The sequence below is a fragment of the Xenopus tropicalis genome, chromosome 2 (assembly GCF_000004195.4).
Source record: "Xenopus tropicalis strain Nigerian chromosome 2, UCB_Xtro_10.0, whole genome shotgun sequence".
NCBI lineage: Eukaryota > Metazoa > Chordata > Amphibia > Anura > Pipidae > Xenopus > Xenopus tropicalis.
The window spans coordinates 71789195-71812730 of NC_030678.2; the positions used below are offsets into that span (position 1 = coordinate 71789195).

The 23536-nt window shown below is 38.4% G+C and overlaps 1 protein-coding gene across 2 annotated transcripts in view; it reads right to left on the reverse strand.

The window, feature by feature from the left end:
• Positions 1–1544: 1544 nt before the first annotated feature.
• The window catches only part of eps8l3 (EPS8-like 3), a 38726-nt gene continuing 16734 nt past the window's right edge, over positions 1545–23536 (reverse strand). Inside the window, 18 exon segments of one of the 2 annotated variants that reach the window (NM_001015709.1) lie at positions 1545–1737; positions 2424–2556; positions 2971–3056; positions 4931–5029; positions 6486–6576; positions 6698–6732; positions 7290–7389; positions 8953–9101; positions 9189–9263; positions 10551–10615; positions 10716–10791; positions 17923–18047; positions 18254–18372; positions 18504–18580; positions 18665–18808; positions 19232–19347; positions 19350–19387; positions 21088–21152. In NM_001015709.1, the coding sequence (NP_001015709.1) occupies positions 1732–1737; positions 2424–2556; positions 2971–3056; positions 4931–5029; positions 6486–6576; positions 6698–6732; positions 7290–7389; positions 8953–9101; positions 9189–9263; positions 10551–10615; positions 10716–10791; positions 17923–18047; positions 18254–18372; positions 18504–18580; positions 18665–18808; positions 19232–19347; position 19350 (1497 nt within the window). In that variant the 5' untranslated portion in view covers positions 19351–19387; positions 21088–21152 and the 3' untranslated portion in view covers positions 1545–1731. 2 annotated transcript variants of the gene reach the window in all.

Sequence of the window (23536 nt, forward strand, 5' to 3'; positions counted from 1 at the left end):
AAGAGTGGTCCAAAATTCCCGATGAGAGGTGTAAGAAGCTTATTGATGGTTATAGGAAGCGACTGATTTCAGTTATTTTTTCCAAAGGGTGTGCAACCAAATATTAAGTTAAGGGTGCCAATAATTTTGTCCAGCCCATTTTTGGAGTTTTGTGTGAAAACATGTGTATAGCAAAACATGTGTTACTGCAATAATTTTCTGTGAGAAATACTTGATTTTCTGGAAAAAATTTCTGGGGTGCCAACAATTTTGGCCATGACTGTAACATAGTAACATAGTAACATAGTAAGTTGGGTTGAAAAAAGACATACGTCCATCAAGTTCAACCATAATGCCTATACCTAACCTGCCTAACTACAAGTTGATCCAGAGGAAGGCAAAAAACCCCATCTGAAACCTCTCTAATTTGCCTCAGAGGGGAAAAAATTCCTTCCTGACTCCAAGATGGCAATCGGACCAGTCCCTGGATCAACTTGTACTAAGAGCTATCTCCCATAACCGTGTATTCCCTCACTTGCTAAGAATCCATCCAGCCCCTTCTTAAAGCTATATAATGTATCAGCCAGTACGACTCGGGGAGGGAATTCCACAACTTCACAGCTCTCACTGTAAAAAATCCTTTCCGAATATTTAAATGGAACCTCCCTTCTTCTAAACGGAGTGGGTGCCCTCGTGTCCGTTGGAAGGACCTACTGGTAAATAAAACATTAGAGAGGTTATTATATGATCCCCTTATATATTTATACATAGTTATCATGTCACCTCTTAAGCGCCTCTTCTCCAGTGTAAACAGACCCAACTTGGCCAGTCTTTCTTCATAACTGAGACTTTCCATACCCTTTACCAGCTTAGTTGCCCTTCTCTGGACTGTATATATATTGTTTGTAAAAGAACTAGAAAGATAATTGCTTTTAAAAATGCTACATGCAGAATATGACCAACTAGCCAAAACAAAACTAGAGAATCCAAGTGGGGTTTCAACAAATCTTGCTACAAGGTTTATACCTCCAGGCTTCAAAGATGACAAAAATACAACCAATGTGGGAAAATAAAAAGGTATTTCAAATTATCAATGAAAAAGAGAAAACATTTTCTATAGAGACAGGAATATCACAATCACAAATTATTTGTTGTTCATGATATACAGATTTACATTGCATGTATTCATTTATATATTTTTACCCTATCCCACGTAAACGTTTGTTTCGTGCCCTTCTAGATTGCAGAGTAAATTGCCTCCACCAGGTGCGATCCACTCAATTGGTAAGGTTGTCAAACGAGTGGATCATCTCCCGATATTGGGCTAATTTGGTTAATTGATTGAATTAAAACAGCGGATATATGGGCTGTTGGACTGAGGACTGCATCGACAAGCCTTTTGGTCCCCAATCCAATGCTTAGCTTAGTACTTTGGTGATAAAAATGCGAAAAAGGCTATTTTGTTGACTACTGAGAATTTAAAGTTTACTTGGAACTGGAAAAAAAAAATAATAATAATAGTTGATAAGGAATATTTTACATAAACATACACAGGAGAAACAGTGGCATTTTGAGGATATTTATGGTATTTTAAAAATAATTTATTGAAATTATATTGTTTTAAGTCCAAGGATCAATCGAAAAAAAACTGTGACACAAAGATACAGCTTCACTCCACATATTTCTTTTTGGCGGTCCTCACAGATCGAGTGTGAAAATGTATTGCAACTTCTCAACAATCCCATAGTGGTTTCATGTCTGCAAGAATACAGAATGTAATGCATTAGCAATATAGGTATATGAATTATTGAAGCCTACGATTAAGTGTCAGATGGACATGAAACGCGTCAGGCTTTTTGAGATGGACTACCGGTGTGCCCTTCACATGTCTTTTTGGTTTTGATGATTTATGGTTTGTCCGTTCCCTGAAATGGGGATTTTGGGTTTGGAGCACCTGGACCATTTGCTTAACTTTGGTAAGCTTTTTACAGGCTGTGGGTGCCTTTTTGCTAAAAACATATATTTGAGAATTTTTATATGAACTTTTGAAACCTAATACTTATCAAAGGGTCCAGGCTATTTACCATGACTAGCCATGTGTATGTATTAATCTCTACATTCTGACTTGTACATATAGTTTCTACCAATTCCTTTAAGTGCCAAGTGTTTTTACTCTCTACACTATAGTGAACTTGATCACTGTCAGTTAGAGACACTATCATACAAAATTAAGTTTCTATTTGTGCCTAAAAACAAGTTACAGTGTTTACTGTAAAGGGTGCTTTAGCACTTTTGCCATTTAAATGTCAGTACTAGCATATGATTGTATTTTCATGTGGTTGTGCCTCCTTTTTTAGCACAGCATATTTAACACAAGAAGTGTGAGCTCCAGTCCAGAATATACTTGGATGGTCTGTACTGCACGTACAGGCAGATGATCTTACCTCAAGAGATCCTCTCACTGTGCTCAGTTGCAAATATACACGACCCCCTTCCTCGGGACACACAGTTTTCAAGTCTTCACGAGTTAGCTCCAAAAGCTGATCTCCTTGAAGAACTCCAAGACATCTCACAGTGCTGCATGATATACAAAGAGTGTGAGTAGGTGTGTAACTATAGAGGGTACAGTGGTTCAAGCACCAAAAGCACTGGTAACAGATGGAAGTATGAATATACAGAATTTTAAAATTCATCACTGCAGAAGAAAATAACATAAATGTCAATAGACCAGTGTTCTGCCTCACATGTACCACATGTTTTTGTTTAAATGGATTTTTAGTTGGTGTACAATTAAGAAGCTGGTGGTAACTGGGGTCATGGTCTTTTTGTAGGGATAATTTGTAATAGGACCAGTACAAATCTTGACAAACGCGTTTCTATTTATGCAATAGAGTAAACAAATATTACACCTGAATATTTTATTAGAGATTAATGATATGCAGGTTAAGAAAAAGGCCAGCTACTGTATAAATGTAAAATTTGTTTACTTACATATTGGAGAAGCCTTTCTGTTGAAGCCACGCTTTCACCTCCTCTGGACGAGAACTTGGATTTAGTACCACTGAACTTGCAGGAGCCTATATAGGCATATAATATGTGAGCTACATTGCAAATTTCTGTTGTTTAATTTGCTCACTTTTATCAGTAAAGTGATACTGATGTGTTATTATAACTATAAGGAGTGTCAGTATTACTAATAATGCACAGTTGTTCAGTAATTGCCCCTGATGCCATCTCAGCACAGTAGCGCTTACCCTCAACCAAGACTTCCCCAGATTTAATGGCTTTATTTATGAATTCTTGAGTTTGAGAATTCGAGAGTCTTTTTCTTTTTAAAATGTTTACTTTCGAGTTTTCAGGTTTCTTGCACTTAATAAATAACACATTCGAGTTTTTGTACCATAACTGAAAAAAATTCAAATTCAAATGTAATTATGCGTTAGTATTATTTCTATTAGATAATTACCGCAATGCGATGGACATAAGGCTTTGCGATAATTGAGATTTTTGCACATGCGATATGAGTAGTAATGCATGCAAAATTACTTTGATGAATCGGTACTTAATTAACGAACACTTTTTAGAGCATAAAACTATGCACTAAAAGTGTTAACGACCTTTAGTGAATTGGCCCCCAAGTGTCTTTCACGTAGGATATGATACTATCTACCGTATATACTCGAGTATAAGCCGATCCGAATATAAGCGGAGGTACCTCATTTTACCTAAGAAAACTGGAAAAACTTATTGACTCAAGTATAAGCCTAGGGTGGAAAATGCAGCAGCTACTGCTAAATTTCAATGATCAAAATAAATACCAATAAAATTATATTAATTGAGGCATCAGTGGGGCGTATGTTTTTAATTATTTATTTCAAATAAAAACAGTAAACTAGCTCTGTAAGTGGAGAAGAGGGTCAACAAAAACAACATGTTATCAAAAATGATACCTTAAGAGTACTACCCCCTTAGCTCAGTTAAAATCCTTCACAACAATGGTTTATGTAGAATATAAAGTGCAATGTCTAGTGCAGAACAGGACAAATGAGGATGGTAGATAAAGATGAATTTGGGAGTGGGCAAGAGCACTGGAAGGTCTGGTTGTGGTTGGCCTCATGTGCACACAAAGGAGGGACCCACGGCACCTGACTCAATTATAAGCCGAGGGTGACTTTTTCAGCACATTTTGGGTGCTGAAAAACTAGGCTTATACCCGAGTATATACAGTACATTTGTACTCCAGTCTGTGGAAAATACACTCCACCCCTAAGCTAGTGTGACCTAGGGAAATTGCTGCTTCACATCGCTGTGCTGTCTGTCCATATTGCTGGCAAAGTATGTGGTGGAGGAAAGTACTACTGTGCTGGGGTGACATACAGGTAGGTTTGGAGCAAAAAATTGGTGCAGTGCAGCATGAGCAGTAATACTGACATGTTACTTCTACATGCTGGTATCACTTTAAACAACTACAACTTCATCTTTTTTATCTCTCTTAAGTTTCTATTGATACAATTGATACAATTATCTTTGCGTGTTACTTTCGTGTCATTTGTTGTCATATTTTTGTAACCAGGGTTTTAGAGATAAATACACACAATGAATAAACAAATGCACAGTTAAGCACAGATCATGTCTTTTATTGCTGTATCCTTTTTGATCTTAGTCACCAAGGCAAAAGTTCAAAACTTTAATTCTGAAGTAGAGAAACTGATCTGCCTTTTTAAAAGGTATAATTTTATTTGAACTGATGTGTTGCAAATACTGGTTCCAAAAAAATAGGAAAAATTCAAACTAAAATTAATCTTGGAATCCTGTTATATTATATTGAGTTATATTGAGGTTTTCTTTTTAATTTCTGAATGGTTTGACTTGTTATTCTTCAGTTTTCATTCTGGAAGGCTTGCAAGGGTCAGAAACCAAATAATTCCCCCAGTCCTTTTCTTCATAGTACCTGACCATCATCTGTGTTCTCCAGGATGTTGCTTGGAATAAATCCCTGCTGGCCCTGAGAATTCTGCACCATCCACCACTGCCGGCTCTGGTCCAAAACCTGCAAAATAAAGACAGGCAAGAGACTACTATTGCAGGCATATAGGTATACACTGAAAAGGCCTAGTTTATTTTGTTGTTGACTAAACATATTCATATATGACTGTCAATAGTGTTTTATTCCAGTCAATGGATTTAATTTTATGCCATGAATTCAAAAATAAGCACCTACTTTGAGGCCACTGAGAGCAACATCTGTTTGTAAGCAACATTTAGCTCTTGACCCACTGGTTGAGGATCACAACTGCACATCCAGTTATGTGGTATACATTATTACTTGTCCGGGTGGACTGTATGAATATGCTAAAGGAATCGAATCGGTAATCACCATTTGGCAATTAGCAAAGCTTTTAAGGAGGAAAATGCTGTTTAAAATGTTGCCAGACATTTTTTACAATTATGACACGCCCTCCCTGCTTTCAAATGTATGGCTATTGACCACCAGCCCCCCCTCGCACGGGGGAATAGGGATTTGGCCCTGCCCCAGAGGGAGTCCAGATGGATTTATATATTGGACTGTGTGACCCCTCGGGGTCTTGAAGTTCTCTTCTGCTCCCACTGCAGCCCCCTGTACTGACATGCAGTTTGGCAGACACTTTAGGTAGCAGATGTACCCTGTGTAAGATGTTGAACCTTGGTTGCGGTTTATACCCTCACTGATCCACCCTGGACCTGATGCAATTTGCCCCTTGGGGGATGGACACTACCCGTTATGGGTAAAACTAAGTAAGCTTTATCAAAAAGGTCTATGTAAATACAGCCATAAGCATTTACAGAAAAGCTGCACTGTGTCCTCTATCAAAAGAAACACATGATTACTTGTCTTCCTCTCTCAGAAAAATTCTTTATTCCTGGGGCCAGAGTCTGTGCAGCTCTCTCCTCTCTCCTGCTCCCCCCTCCCATAAGAATTCTTAAAACTTACTCCCTCAATCCTTAGGAATGTGTAATCTGAGCCTACAGCCTACAGCAGGAAGCTATGAAGACCAAACTAAAATGGCAGCTGCTATCTAAAACAAACAGAGAAAGCTTCTAGGACTCTTTACTCAGGTATGATAAAGCTTTCTGCAGAATAAATAGAGTGTTCTAGATGGCACTAATGTGGTGAATCTATTGGCAGTAAAATGCCATAATGACTTTCCTTCTCCTTTAATAAAAACCTCACATTTTTTTGATTGATACTTTTGCTGACATCTTTGAATTTTGTTGTGCAAATTCCTGTGCGCCCTGTCATTTTTTTTTATTGCTTATAGCACTGGCACCCAGGTGTTATTCCTAGCTAATGGTGCGCTACCTATTTATGGATTTCACATATATATATGGATATGTAACTATATAATAATAATACTACAAATAATATTAATAACTAATACAAATACATAACTATTCCACTGTTCGTTTTCAAAAAATGTTTAAGAGGCATCAACACTTCTATTTATATTTGACAATATTTGTCTCACCTTCACAATGTCTCCTTTCCTTACTGACAGTTCGCGATTATTTCTCGCTTCAAAGTCATGAAGGACATTCATGAGGAGTGGGTGAAATTGCCTGTATCACAGAAAGAAGGATCTGATAAGCTTATTCAAATCAAGTAAAGTGCTCAGAGGCAACATGGCACATTAAATAAGAGTGATATGGGATTTGATGTTGGTAAAAGTGGGACACTCACCTGTTTCGTAGTGGTGTTTCAGGACTACGTGACATCTAGAATTTCATACAGAAACTTTGTTATAAAAAGTATAAATTACTTTTTGATTTTATTTCTAATAAAATTTGTACCCTTACCCCGTAATAAAAACTCTGCTTGTAGTGATCATACAATTTTGAAAATACAAAAGTAATATGAAGTGAAAACTACATACAGATTTCTAAATTCCATGTACATTTGAAACATTGTTAAAGAGTTTTGGAAGCCCACAAATATATTTTGAAAACATTTAAAAATATTTCCAGGACAAAGATGTCAGCATCCATTCCCCCTTTTCAGTCTGTCTTTTAAAGGCCAAATTGAAAACAGGCTGCCTCAAAACTAAATAAACTAAACAAGAACAGACTGCCAGAGCAATCTCAAACCAAAATAATTTTCATTTTCCTAATTATCTTGCCAACCACAAGCTGACTGGAGGCATGATAATAGTGGACATATGCTCTGCAAGGCTAATCACAGCATAAAAGCATTGTCCATTGCTGTAAGATTAGATTATTGTATATAGATTGATTTATTTATGAATAAATGTATAAATGTTCTTCCCTCTACGTACCTGGGATGAAACATCACTAAAGGGGATATCAGGGATGATCCACCCATCAGAAAAAGTTGGAACATATTGAGGTATATTCTTTCCATTTGGCCATTCAGCTCTAAGAATTATTATTTTGAAAAGATTATTGACGTTCAACATCTTTGTCATACTTGTATACTGAAATTCAGTGAATATTTCTGAAGGAGTACCATTATAATAATGTAACTATTTTTAAGAATGTATTTAACTATCTAACTAATTTAACTATTTCTAAGCACTATTTCTCTTCACCTGCTATTACAAATCTGTTCTTTGCCTCAAGTACTGGTTTTGCACTGTGTTGAGTGTTTTTAGACTGAAATCTAAAAACACTCAACACAGTGACAGGCAGATGTCACTGCCTACAGATATGCAGAGGCATTGACTGGTATTGGCTGTAACCAACAGAAGAGAAAACTCAAGTTTAATGTTAGCCTTTTGTCACTGCAGTTCTGTAGATCTGTTTTACTTTTTCAAGTCTATAAAGTTTCTAAATAGCCTCCTAGTTCAGCATGTTAAACATATTTGTAACTTAAAGGATAACTAAAAACAAATATGGGTAGAAATACCACATTTCTTAAACTGAACTTACTGCTTAAAGTTTAACACAGGGCGGTCTCCATCCTGGCTTTTGTTAGAAGTGTCAGTCAGGGGCGGGCTGATCTTATGCCCTAGGCAACCCGGTCGGCCACCTCGCTCCTGCACTTGCGCTATCGCAACCCTCCCGCGTTTTTTGGCACACATGCGCAGTTCGCGCGGGGGGGTGCGCGATAGTGATAGTTATAATGGAGCATAGACTAGCACAGACTAGGGGTAGCCAAGAGAGGCTCCTGCCTGGCGCCCCCCAATCCTTGCGCCCTAGGCAGTGTCAGTGACACTTGCACTGGTTTCTTAGTAGCAATGTAACAAGAATCTGAAATAATAACTAATTAGCCTTGTATTCTTATATTCAACATATGCAGTATATTGTGAATTTGTTGCTAAGCTTGGATCACTATGAGCAGCCATCTCTCCTCTTTTTGGTGAAAAATTTGCAAAACGCAGCTACCACTCACTGGGCAAATTTTCGCAGCACTTTTGCATAAACATTCACAGCTAATCCATGCCTGGTGAAAGGATTTGCTCATCACTAGCAGTAAATCAGCAGAAAAGAAGATGGGGAGATACTGGGAGCATCTTTGGAGGCACAGATCTTCACTGCTAAAGGGCTGTGAGCCTTGGGCTGGTACAGAAACATATAGTTACATAGTCCATCAAGTTCAACCCTTTCATGGATGAGTTCTTGAACAAACAAAGTATCCAAGGCTATTGTGATCTAAAATCTACAGTTAGTATTGATGTTGGTATATATAGTTTATGTATGTAGTGTAAAGATAGGTCAGTATAGGTTTGTGTGTGCTGGGTTTACTTGGAAGGGCTGAACTTGATGGACTCTGGTCTTTTATCATCCCTATGTAACTATGTAACATGGCTTTAAATCTGACCCCTCCACCCTTTTTAATCCTTCTGTCCCTCCTAACAAAACATAATGTCCAGCATTTCTAGCCTAATTCTTTGTTTTAGTTCTTTATTTCTAATTGTATACTCTACCATTAGTGTCTTATTTGTAACATCTTCTATTACGTTATGTAATTATGCTTACCTGGTCTTCATCCAGGCATCTCCCAGGCTTTCCCAGAATTTTCTTTCTTTGTCTGTCACACAAGAACTCATAATCATCAGTGCCTTCTGTGTAAGCAGTGGAGATAACACAGACTGTGGCAAGTCTTTTTGTGGACACCTGTCTACAATCTACATAAGAAGAATTGAGCAATTTAGAACAGATTTTGCTAAAGAAACAAATTATAATATGGTAACTTATGGTGCAATTATCCTTACCTTGGCCAGGGTTTCCATCATCAAATGGATGAGATCTGGAGCACTTGGTTGTTTCATTTGTTCGTGGACATTCCCCTAGTGAAAGCATTTAATTGTATAAATTCAGTTAATCTCTGTTCATTTGTGGTGGAAATGGAACATATATATAGATTGAAAGTAAGCATTTCTATTCTTTTCAGGCAGATCTGGACATTTGTATAAAAGGTTTTCTGTTTGTGCAAATGTGAACTCATAACAGTGAATCTAATTGCAAATCTATAACTCTGTAACGGATACAATACTGCAGTTTCAAAGCACATTTCAATTTCTATCAATTTCAACAGTTTGAGAAAGTAAAGAGCAATCTTGTCTTTTAACTTAAAGAAGAAGGTAAGGTAAAAACTAAGTAAGCTTTATCAGAAAGGTCTATGTAAATACAGCCACATGTCTTTTTATTGTGTATACATGATCTTCTGTTTTAGACTTCCTGCTCTCAGAAAAATCCTTCAGGGCATGGCATGAGTCTGCTCAGTTTGCTCCTCTCTCCCCCTCCCATCTCTGCTGTATAATCTGCACTTAGCTGTTCTAGGAGCAGTGTGAAGGTAGGAAAGTGAAACAGACCAAGCTAAAATTGCAACTGCTATCTTAAACAAACAGATGGAGCTTCTATGGCTGTTAACTCAGGTATGGTAAAGGATTTTGCAGAATAAATATAGCATCCTAGCTTGCACATCATGATTTATCTAATGGGAATAAAGCAACTTTATTTTTCCAGTTTATTGAAAGATTTGAGATTTTCAGCCTCATTGAAGTAAATGGAACAATGTAATTCTCGCTGACATGCAAAGTTTTTTAAAAATGTGAATACGACTATTATCTGGTTCAAGTCCTTTCTTAAATAAGCTAGCATTTGAGGAAGAAAAAGTAAAAAGTTGCTTGTGTTTTGCCATTGAGTGTTTTTTTCACGCTCTCTTTTTTTTTTTTTGACCCTGAACTTCACACTCTAGGTCTAATTCTCGCCTAGCCAATTTCATCTTGAATAACATACCATGTCTTAGTCCCTGTAGCATTATCATACCCATATGTGTGTGTCTGTGCATGAAATACAAATTATGTTTATGTTTAACTTTTGTTTGTGTGCAAAATTCTAAATATTTTAGAACCAACTTAGCTTCTTTGGAATCAGCTGAAAAAAGGGACTGCAATGTTCTAAAGCTTGATGTGATTATCAACTTAGTCAGCCAATAAAGACTCCATTATTTTTTGTTTCATATAAACAAAAGTTCTACCCTACACCTTAACATAACATAAAATATTGCATGTCTTTGGGAGGCTTTTGTCACTTCTTTGACAGAGTTTTCTTGCATAGAGGTAGGAACTTACCATTAGAATAAAGGCATATTTAGCTTTCTGCAGACAATCTACAAATTCTGATTCAGGAAGCTTTGCTGTAGAAAGAATGTGAAGAGCAGGTCAGTGCATCATGATGTTCTTTATATTGCTTTTTTATTATTTGTCATCTGTATTTCTGTTTTTAAATCTGCTCACCTTTCTTTTTCTTCTTATCAATATTCAGTTTTCCAACAAATAACTCAATGTCTCCAAGAAGATGATTCAAAATTTCCTATGGGTAGGACAGATTAATGGCATAAAAAGCAGAACTTTAGATAGTCAGTGCAACACCTTGCCTGCTTCATTCAGTACGTGTGATCCAGTTCATATCTGTATATGCAATTAAATAAATGCTACCTCAATTTACTTTCAAGGTAGCATAATTAAAAAAATCATCCTTTAATAGATTAGCTTAAAAATACTCATAAAACAGTCAAAGGACAAAAAATAAAGTCTGTAAATGTCCCTGAAAATGTTAGTAAAGTGGAGTTGATCCGGAGTTTGGAAAAGTTATGATTGCTTTTTTTTTTGTAACTTATATTTTTATTGTTTTTTCTTTTTTTTGCAAGCGAATACATTTATATGAACATAGGAAAGAGTAGAAATATAGAGAAAAGGGGAAGAGAGAGGGAAAGGGATATAGTAGTTTCATAAATGCATCAAGAGTTATATATGCAATTCTCAGTTCTTAGTTCTACCGGAGAGAGTTGGGTTAGGGCGGGGTGGTGTCAGTCGCTGTCCCTGTTGGGGCGGTTATGTGTCCTTGCCTTCTCTGCGTAAGTGGTCGAAGCTCCCAGGCGGTCCAAACCTTTAGGTATGCTGGAGTCGTGTTGCGGAGGTAGGCGATTCTGGATTCAAAGTTCCTGTTGCTTTCGATTCGCTGATAGAGCTCTTCCCATGTTGGGAGGGTTGGTGTTTTCCACTTAGATGCGATGGATATGCGGACTGCAGTTAGTATGTGGTTGAAAAGTTTTTGTTGTGGTTTGGTAAGGCCGGTCAGGGGCCTGCCCAATAGAAGGGTGGTTATGGTTTTTGGGATTGTTTGGTGCATGAGGGATGACAGAAGATCTTGGACCTTGTCCCAGAGAGGTTGCAGAAGGGGGCAAAACCAAAATATATGCGGGACATCTCCGGGGGCTTCTCCACATCTCCAGCATGTCTGTGGATGTTCCGGGTATATTTTGTTCAGTCTCGTTGGGGTGAGGTACCAAAACATCAATATTTTATACAAGTTCTCTTTTTGTTTAGTACATGTTACACTTGTCTTAGCATTCCCCCAAATGAGATCCCAATCCTCCATTGTAATTTCTGACCCTATCGCTTTCTCCCATTTCAGCATATAGGGGTGTTTATAACCTTGTTCAAGAAATGGGTCACTAATCAGAGCGTGTATTCTGGATATTAGGCCTTTTTGAGGAAGACCTCTATGGGCTAGGGATTCAAATTGGGTATGTGAGTTACTTTGAGAGTACCTTATGAATGGTTCTAAGAAGTGCCTTAGCTGGAAATACACATACCAGTGGAGTCGGAGGTTTGGAATTTTTTGCTGGAGGGTTTCAAGGGGTAGGATAGACGTTGATGTAGGGTTGAGCAGGTCTCTGACCACAAATAGGGAGATTCTCTCCCTGGGTCGGGTGGGTAAAGCTGTAGCCAGGGGCAGGAACATCGGGTTACCTAGGACTGCAGTCAGGGGAGAGTACGGGGAGCTAAGTTTATACTTTAGTTTAGCCTTTTTCCATACTTTAAGTGTGAGTGCAGTCGCTTTCAGCATATTGACCCTTGGTAGTGTACATGTTTGGCTAGGCCAGAACCACGCATTGGGGTGATATGGGTTGAATTGTTCATTTTCTATTTTCACCCATGGCATTTCAGGGGACCAGCGGGACCAGGCTAAGATTTGTCGGATATGAGATGCCTCATAGTATTTATAAAGGGTTGGAAGCCCCAAGCTCCCTTGATTGTTTGATGTGTTGAGTACCTTTTTGCTGATCCTGTGGTGCTTATACCCCCACACAAAATTATTGAAGGCAGTATGTATTTCTTTGAAATATTTTAATGGGATTTCTACAGGTAGCGTTTCGAAGAGGTACAGGAATTTGGGGAGTATATTCATTTTTATGGAGGCTATTTTGCCAAACCAGGATATACCTTGTACGTTCCATTTATGGAGACTTGCCCTAGTCGTGCTAGCTAGTGGAATGAAGTTTTCGGTGTATAGATCTTCATATTTGGGGGTGATTTTAGTTCCCAGGTATGTAATATAGTCCGTTTTCCATCTATATTTGTATTTAGTTCGGAGGGATTGGGCTGCTGAGTCTGTTATGTGTATGGTCAGTGCCTCTGTCTTTGTGACATTTACCTTATAGCCTGATAGTGTACCATATTGTTCTAGTAGGTTATGAAGTGCCGCTAGAGAGGTATGTGGGGAAGTAATGGTCAGGATTACGTCGTCCGCATATAATGCGATCTTAAATACTTCTGTTCCTATGGTGACCCCTTTGATTTGTGGATCATTCCTTATGTTAGCGGCTAGTGGCTCTATGCCTAGCGCATAGAGTAGGGGGGAGAGGGGGCATCCCTGCCTGGTTCCATTAGATATCTTTATAGGGGTATTGGTTTTTCCAGGTAGTTTGAGGTAGGTGCTGGGTGCCGTGTAGAGGGCCTTAAGTGCTGTTAAGTATGGGCCGTGTAGCTTCAAGTGTTGTAGCAAGGTGAACATATAGGGCCAGTCCAGTCGGTCAAAGGCCTTTTCTGCGTCTAAACTCAGTATGACGGCTGGGTGTCCTTGGCGCTGTAATATTTCTACTGTATTTATTAGCCGTCTCGTGTTGTCACCTGCCTGACGCCCTTGTATAAAGCCGACTTGATCGGGGTTAATTAGTCTTGGGAGTAGTGGGGCCAGTCTGTTTGCTAATATTTTGGAAAAAATTTTTAGGTCTGAATTTAGAAGGGCTATTGGCCTATAATTGGCACAGAGTGTGTGGTCTTTCCCTTCTTTTGGGATAAGAGACAGGTATGATGTGAGATCTGAAGGGGGTATGGGTTCTCCCTGTAGATATTGGTTGTAGAGTTTAGCTAAATACGGGGATAGAATGTGTTGATATAGTTTGTAATACTGATATGGGAACCCGTCTGGGCCTGGCGTTTTGCCATTTGGAAGCTGTTTAATAGTGGCTGTAATTTCTTCTAGTGTTATCTCTTGGTTTAGTAGTTCTAAGTCTCTTTCCTGAAATTTAGGCAGGTTAGCTGTTCTGAAGAAGTTCTCTAGGTCAGTTGAGGATGGAGTACCATCCTTTTTGATATTATATAGTTCTGTATAATAGTTGTAAAATTGTTCTGCAATTAAGTCCGGGTTGTAAACTGGTTGGCCTGAGTTGTTTTTGATTACTTTTATTGTGGCCGCTAGTTTTTGGTCTTTTAGCTTTCTGGCTAATATCGTATGTTGCTTGTCCCCATGTTCGTAAAATTTTTGCCTAGTCCAGACTAATGCTTTTTCGACTTCCTTTAGTTGTAAGTTTTTTAGTTCTGCTCGGAGAGAGACCATCTCTTTGAGCAGGATGTCTGAGTTATTTTGGTTATATTGGGTTTCTAGTGTTTTTAGTTGGTTCAGTAGTGTATGTAGTTGCTGTTTCTGTGCTTTCTTTTTCCCTGACGTTATCGCAATGAGGGTGCCCCTTATGGTAGCCTTGTGGGCTTCCCAGAGGGTGGGAAGAGATGTTACTGTGCCTTCGTTTAGTGTGAAGTATTCTTTTATAGCCTGCTCTATTGCTTTGTATGAGTCTTGTTCATGTAGGAGGGTCTCATTTAATCTCCAATGCGATGTCCTTTTTGGACAGCTCATTAGATTAAGTGTCAGTTGTATTGGAGCATGATCAGACCATGTTATTGGTGCAATCTCTGCTGAATATTGTATTCTGAGGCAGGGTTGGGACACTAAGAAGTAGTCTAGGCGTGTGTGTATCTTGTGTACCGTGGAATAAAAGGTGTACTGTTTGGCCCTTGGGTGATCTATACGCCAGATATCGTATAGAGAGGCCTTATTAAATAGGTGTCGCGTCTCTCGGGAGGTCGTATGGGCACTGGTGTCTGGAGAGGGATGCGATCTATCTTCTAGCTGTGATAGGGGGGTATTAAAATCCCCTCCTATTATTACATAGGGTGTGGAGTGAGTGGCTACTTTGTTAAGGACTTTTTTGATAAATTTAGTTTGTCCTTTATTTGGGGCATATATATTTGCTATGAGTAAAGGTTGGTCAGCTAGGGTGCCTTCTAGTATGAGGTAATGACCTTTAGGGTCGCTGGTTTCCTTTGTTACTTGTAGTGGGCAATCTTTATGTATGACTATGGCAACCCCGGCCTTTTTTGTGTCAGAAGATGCATAATAACCTGTGGGGTAATACTTAGAGTACAATTTGCCTGGGGAAAGCCTGGAGAAGTGGGTCTCCTGCAGTAGCGCGATATCCGCTTTTAAATTCCTGAGTTCTTTGATAGCAAGGTATCGTTTTGTAATTGAGTTCAAGCCTTTACAATTTAGAGATATAAAGTTTACCATATTTATGGAACTGGTTTGCGCTCTGCAGGGGGCCCACCTCAGCCGAGGTGAGGCAACCAAAGTTAAGACATATTATAGCATAATTTAACCGGTAGATATGACATTGTAAATATAACATTTGTAAAGAGAGAGGTAGAGAGTAGAGAAATACATAGTAAAACAACTTGTAAATAACCATATTGAAATCAAACTGTGCAATATATGCCTTGAGTTTGGCAAATATCAGCGTAGGATAGTATAAGTTCAATGGTAATTGAACTAAGTAGGAGGCTTCCAGCTCTCCAGTGGGGGGTGTAGAGTGTACCGTAAAAACAGGGGTACAGATTATGGTAGAAATCAAACCAGCAGCGAGGAAGTTGTTGTCTCCTGTTCTCGCAGGTTTGCGCGGGTGTTTCAGGGAAGGCGATCCATGTTTTATGTGTACTTGGGCTTGAGGTCAAGACCAACGGAGTAGGTTTCTGTGGGCATCTCAGGTGATTTGGGCTAAAGATCCGGGTGGTGCCGTTGGGCTGGGGGTTAGCCTTTGGGGTGGATGGGTCTCAGGTACCTTGTGCCATTGTGGGCTCATCCTTCCTTTAGATGTGGGTTGCTTAAGTGGGCTATTCTGCTTTGAGCCTGTGAGGCCGAGTGCTTGTAGTAGTTGTTGGCGTCTTTCCAGGCTATGTAAGGTGTAGCTTTGGCCGCGGTGCTGCACTATTAGTCTGAAAGGGTAGCCCCATCGGTAGGGGATGTTGTTATCCCTGAGTAGCTGTGTAAGCGGTCTAAACTCTCTCCTCTTAGCTAAGGTGGTCGGGGAGAGGTCTGCAAATATTTGGAGTTTGTGGTTCAGGTATTCCAATGTGGATTTTGTTCTGGCATTTGTCAGTACAGCTTCCTTCTGTATATAGTAATGGAAGCAGACCACGATGTCCCTGGGGGGTTTAGTCGGGGGTGGTCTCGGGCCCAGTGAGCGATGGGCTCTATCAAATTCCCATTTGTCTGGTGGGCAGTCCGGGCAAATTTTAGTAAACAGTCCCTTTAAGTATTGCGGGATTTCCGCTGCCTCTAATTCTTCTGGGACCCCCCTGATACGAAGATTTTGCCTTCGGGACCTATTTTCGAGGTCCTCGCAGGTATTTTTAAGTTGGGAAATTTCTTCCCTAAGCGCCATGCTTTCATCCTCTAAGTTAGCATGTCTTTGTATTACTTCGTCAGTGAGGTATTCTAGCTTGTCAGTACGATCCCCCAGCTCTCTAATTTCTTTATGTATATCTTTAATTGCTGAGGCGACAGCGTCAGAAACAGCTTTAGAGAGTGTGGCTGTTAGGCCTTCCTTGAGCAAGGAGAGCTGATGGGCCAATGTCTGTGCTGTTACTGGGGAGTTATCTGGTGTGTTTGGGCTCATATAGAGTGTGTCCCCTTCAAGTGACTGACCTGTTCCCGGTTGTACTGCTGGGTCGTCCTCGCTGTATAGAGAGGCTGGGGAATGCGGTGAAGGTTGCAGTTCTGGAAGCGTTTCAAGAGTCACGCTATCGCCGCCATCTTGGCTCTCTGCACGCTTCCTTCCCGGAGTCTTATGCAGGTACGGGGACATTGTAGTCCGCTGCTCGTTAGGTTTCCGTTTGCCCATCATTCGGTTGCTGGCGCCTTCCGTCACGGTTAACCTCCCAATCTAATGGAATGTAAGTGCTGATGCTTGTGTTTGGGGGTTTTTTACTGTCCTGCTAGACGGAGCTCTCAGGCGTTGCGTGCTCTCACCATCGCAGCTGGCCACGCCCCTCGTTATGATTGCTTTTGTACTTCCTTAGGAAACTATAATCACAGCAGAGATTTTATCTTCACCCATTCAGACCATTTACAAGACTGCTCAGTTCTGAGACCTTAACAGGATATCATGTTAAGGTTATAAGTTTTAAAATATAAATATAATAGAAAGGAAAAGGTATAATAAAAAGGACAATATTGGGATCCCCCCAGCAGCAGCAGCTTTTGACCTGCTATTTCTATTGTTGTTGTTATAATGTTTTGTCTTAATGTTGATAAATGAGTCACACTGACTTTTCTTTCAACCAACTCACTCTGGACTTACTCTAAACTACTGTTTAAAGGGCCATTATCATCAGAAGTAAAAGTGTTTACTGGTACTTGAAAATAAAATTATCAGTTATATTAATTAATTATCAATAATAAATATTATATCAATTATAATCAGTGTTTAGTGATGTTATTTCATGTCACATGACTCACTAAAACTCGTGTGTAACAAAAATAATGTGCCCCCTGGTGTAAAATATGAGGAGTCAGAGTCACCTCTGAGTTTTGTGACAACTTGGTCTGAGGCCTCTTGCCTATATACGGTCACAGAATTCTTGGTGTCATCTCATGAAAATATTTACAGCATCATATAAGATCATTCTTGTGTTGTGTTGATTGCTGCAGTACTTCTGAGAGAGAAAAAATGTACCCTTTACCCCCAAGTCAATTTCCATTAATTTGAATATGAAATGCACTTTTGCACTGCCAGAAAGCATTTACGTAAATTGTAGATGTGAGTGCTTTGGAGTATTCCTTGCCAGCATTTGCTGTTTAAAAGAAAGTGATCAATATTGGCCACAACAGTTCTTAGTGGCTCTAATCATATGATATGCTTTGAGCCTTAAACTAATATGTTACAGTGATATCTCTTTATTTGGGATAATAATTACTGCAAACATCACTAAACATTAGAGTTCAATTTTCAAGGCAAATCTCAATTCCTACTGAATAATTAGCTCCATGCTTTTACATTATATTAGACCCAGTGACTTCACAGGACACAATGCAAACACTCACAATGTCACGTTCTGTCTCTGACTTTGAATTGACAGGGGCTGCTTGGAAGGATGGAGGAGGCTTGGTGCTTGGAGGAGGATGGACTGGTTCAGAGAGCTCAAATCTCCTCTGCTGAATAGGGGATTCTAAAATACAATAAATTACTGAGATATATATACAGTATATTAACTAATACATGCAAAATAGAAAAATATCAGGTCTTCACAGATACAGACTGAAAAAACATTAAATCCTGAAACTAAAAGCATTTGTTGGACTCTCCATTTCATAAAACAGATACAATTTGCACTAGCATACTTTTATATTATAAATAAACTGTATTTCCACGCACCACGGGGGGAGTATTTTGGTTGCCTTTCCATTCTGGGACTGTCCCAGCCTCCACTGGATTGTGGTGATTGACTCCTTTCTAAAAAATTATTTTGAGGGTGAGAGTTCTCCAAGTTATACCTAAGAGGAAAAAGATATATTAACTGTCACGGAACCTACACAGCATACATAATATAGCTATTATAAGTGTTTTTAATGCACCAACATATTCCACAGTGCTTTATAATAAAAATATGGTGGTTACAAAACACCTGTAGGTATCCTTGCTTTCTTTGTTTAATCTGAATTGCTTTAATGCCTTTTCTAGGTTTGCATGAAGAACATCAGCCTAAATGGTAGAGGAAGATAAAAAAAATTGAGTAAAACATATGTTCTCTATCTTCTGTTATATTATTGTAGTGACCTCACTCACCGGCTGTTCATCACATTGGAAGAAGAAGATGCTTGTTTTCTGTTGAGTCTGAACTTTAATGGTGAGAAGGGAATTGTATGTAGAGCCCCCCAACACAGAACTGCAGTTATCAACATTTTGCAGAGGTAATTGCTCTAGACTGTCCTATAATGGAAACAAGTACAAAGTACAAGTCAAATTAACTAAACTGAGCATAAAAATAGCATAAATAGCATATACAGTTATATTTGAGTGACATGACCTAAACTACAAGTTGATCCAATATGGAAATGCAGTTTTTGTAACTTTCACATTATTCATAAATGTTTAAAGATCCCAGACATTCTCAGAAGTTACAATATTAGTGTCATTTAGTAAGGTTTAGTGGCAAAAAGTCGGATGACAATAAGAAATATGACTTCATCCATAAATAATTTATTATTTATTTTTTATGCAATTAACTCTTGTTCCATACTTGTTCCATACATTGTTTTTTGTTATTTTATGGCAATATTAGTGATTACAGGCTATTAGTGGGGTTTTTTTTGCATACAGTGTTAAACGTTACATTCTTGGATAAGGTTTTACCTTGGTTTCTGGGTCTTTCAGTAATATTTCTCCATTTTCCAATTGTAGAATCAGTCCTTGACCCCATATTCTTCCCTGTGCCTCAAGGAAACTAAGATGTTTCAAACAGTCCTCAACATTGCGAAGTTCTTTGTCCAAGTCACAAGTCAAGAGGTGCTGAAGACAGAAAAACCCAAATATGTAGCATTTCTTTATTGTCCTAACAAATTTATCTCTGAAACATCTGCTTTTTTAAACTAAGCTATGACTATAACGTAGTCACCCATATGGTTTTGTAACTTTGTGTTGTGTGCTAACTACTGCTTTATACATGGACAGTATTTTGTTATTATCAGTTCCTTTTCCTTTTGTCTGTTGATCTTGTACTACAATACACCTATAGGGATTACTCGGTTTAAATCATTTCCCAAGAGGCTATCACTGGTATCAGGAAGTATATAATATAAACCAGAGATAGATGATAGATACCCACATTGCACAAAAAAATCTATACTTTCAAGGGGACTTTAAGATTTTGAATGTACATTTATTTGGGAGACTATTGTTCAGCTGCGTCCCCAACACATACAATGCCCTAAAAAAACACAAGAGAGAAAATAGACCTAAGATGTTTTTAGGGCTTTGTATGTGTATGAATATTCACTTTGACAAAGGCTGGGGACCCAGTGAAACATGACCTTGCTAGCTTCTAGATGGTGTAATTCTATATTAGTGTTTTATGTGATTTTTACACTTAATAAATAAGAAAACATTTGTTTTTCCAAGTAATTAGTTAAACACAATTTTTAGCACTAAAAAGTATGATTTGGGGAAACAAAAAAAAAAACAGGAAAATGAATGAATATGGCCTATACACTTATGGACTGCACCCAGGCTCTATAACACCACAGTATGTGATTCAAGAACCGCAACTAAATTGTTCTTGTTGTACTTTGCTTCATACAGGAAAGTACCTGGTCTGGTCCAGCTTTATGTTTTTGGTCTGTACAGAATATGAGAAAATCAGTGATGTTCTTTAGATTGTACAGTTTATGACCCTGTTCAACTGTTTGTGTCCCTTTTAAAAATCATATTCCCTTGGCTATAAAACTCTACCCACTACTTGTTTGTTATTTACAGGATTATAATATAAGAGACTGTGGGTGGTGATTATCAAGGTCGTGACCAGGCAGCATAAGATGATGGTAGTTTAGGTAGTTTAAGACTAAAGCGAGCAACTGAGCCGAGAGTACATTTGTATAAGATAGGAAGCAGCAAAATATTTGTGCATTTAACTTTTAATATATTAATTAGACAAACAAATTATAATGTATAGATCAATGTATGGCAGCACTTAAAGGAACTGTTCAGTGTAAAAATGAAACTGGTTAAAATGGATAGACTGCTGCTTTCAGCTCTCTATCCTCTTAGTTTGTTGGTGACTTTAGGGGGGACGACATGGGACATAAATGTTAGTTAGTTTGTGAGCACGCAGGGCAGAATCAAATGCAAACTAACTGAAGTTATGTCCCATATGGGCCCGCCTCAAGTCACTGATTGGTTACTGACTGCTAACAGCTTAGAGATCTGAAAGCAGGAAGTAGTGCTTTGGCCATTATGTTAGATATCTGCTCACTCTAGCCTTTATAGATTGCATTTTTGCCTTACTAACTATATTGAAAACATTTCTTATTTTGCGCCGTCTACCTATTTTACGCAGTTTCATTTTTACACTGAACTATTTCTTTAAGACAAAAATGCTTTATACAGATTTACCATATCAGTACATAAAATTATCAAAAGACACCTTCTTTTTTATTCCCTTGGATAACTACTGTTTCATTCATTTATTAATTTATATTCAACATATTTTATACCTCTACTCTGTGCTGAAAGTTGGTGACCGCTGTAGATAATGATTGGGCGTACTGTTTCCTTTGTTCTGCACAAGATTAGAAAAAACATAATTACAAGAAAACTCAGATCTTACACTTTTAATTTCAAAATTGTCATAAATGTATTGTGTTGACATGGGCAATAAAAGTTGCATGCTGTACTACTACACTGCTGTCCACTATAAGAGAAGGAAACTACTCAGACAAGTATTTCACCCTGAAAGAGAGATTAAAAAACAATGGAGCAACCCCAATAGGGATATCAGAATTAGGGGCAGATTTATCAAAATGTGAGTTTAGAGCTTAAAGGAGAAGGAAAGGCTAATAAAGAGTTAATCTAAAGCTGCAGGCATACCTTCAGTTGTCTCAATAGTGCCCTTAAGTCTCCCCATATTTCACCTGTTCGGAAGATCTGAAGCCAAACAGGAAGAAAAAACGCTGAGCTGTGTAAAGAAAGTTCCCATAATGCCTCACTCCTGCACAGACACCCGGACCAAGAGAACATGCTCAGTTAGTTAGACTATGAGTCAGCTTCCTGCTGATTGGCTCAGATCCACATTCCTAAGGGGGGGGAGAGTGAGCTCTTAGCATTCTTGAGGAAGGGGGGAGCAGGAAGCTGAAAGCTGTGTGTCTCTGGCAGAGGAACACAGACACAGCTAATCTTTTTACAGAGTAGTTAGTGCAGCAGTTCTGTGAGTGCTTATGGCTGTATTTACATAGACCTTTCTGATAAAGCTTACTTAGTTTTTACCTTTCCTTCTCCTTTAATACATAAAAACTCACACATGTTCTATTCATTCCTATGGGATTTTTAGAAGTGTGTTTATCAATGAGTGAACTCATCATTTGATAATTTCACATCCAAAAATCCCTTAGGAATGAATAGAATGTGTGTGAGTTTTTATGTATTACGCTCTAAACTCACATTTTGATAAATCTGCCCCTTAGTGTGACAAAATATCAGACTATCAATGTTAGGGGTCCAAAGTTTGTTCTCTAAGGGGCACATTTACTAACCCACGAATGGGCCGAATGCGTCCGATTGCGTTTTTTTCGTAATGATCGGTAATTTTGCGTTTTTTTCGGTGTCTTTACGATTTTTGCGTAAAAACGCGAGTTTTTCGGCGTCTTTACGATTTTTGCGTAAAAACGCGAGTTTTTCGGCGTCATTACGAAAGTTGCGCAAAGTCGCAATTTTTTCGTAGCGTTAAAACTTGCGCGAAACGTCGCGCCTTTTAAGTTTTAACGCTACGAAAAAGGCGCGACTTTGCGCACAAGTGTTAACGCTACGAAAAAATCGCGACTTTGCGCAACTTTCGTAAAGATGCCGAAAAACTCGCGTTTTTACGAAAAAATCGTAAAGACGCCGAAAAACTTGCGTTTTTACGCAAAAATCATAAAGACGCCGGAAAAGTCGCAAAAAATACGAAAAAGTCGCAAAATGTTCGTTTCCAATCGGAATTTTTCCAATTCGGATTCGAAATCGTGTCTTAGTAAATCAGCCCCTAAGAGTAAGCCGCAAGGGAACATTTACATGATTTTACAAAAGTATCAGAAGCTTTACCTTCTCCAGTACCTATGCTATTTGAGTATGCACAGTGCAAGATATACTGTGGAATATGTTTAGTGATTAAATTCAGTGATGGATAAAATGTATGCCCTTATTGTCCAAACAAATGTGCAACCCAATGTTTTTTTCTAATTACTAACCTTGGCATAATATAATATAAATGTTTTACCTTGAAGCTGCAAAAGCTAATTGAGAATAGACTTAAAGGAACAGTAACACTAAAAAATAAAAATGTTTTAAAATAATTAAAATACAATGTACTGTTGCCCTGCACTGGTAAAAGTTGCGTGTTTGCTTCAGAAAAACTACTATAGTTAATAGAAATAGCTGCTGTGTAGCCATGGGGGCAGCCATTTAAATTGAAAAAAGGAGAAAAGGCACAGGTTACATAAGAAGATACCAGATAAACTGTGTAGAATACAATGGGAATCTATGCTACTTATCTGTTATCTGCTTAGTAACCTGTGCCTTTTCTCCTTTTTTCAATTTAAATGGCTGCCCCCATGGCTACACAGCAGGATATTTATGAAGAAAACACACAACTTTTACCAGTGCAGAGCAATAGTATATTATATATTAATTATTTTTATACACTTTAATTTTTTGGTGTTACTGTTCCTTTAACGTAATGAACTCATACTTGTTTTTACATTCTTCATGGTCTATGTTGTGATCATATGAACTTTTTTGAGACTCTTAAAATAGTTCACTGTTGGGCCATTTCACCAATATTATTGAGAAGCATCACCAGCTGAGGATCATTTTAATTGGCTGTAGTTGGGTGCCTGTGGCCTGAAGTTTTATTCCAGGTCAGGGGGACAGAGCAACTAACTGCTAAACTTCCTGAATCCAAGGTACTGA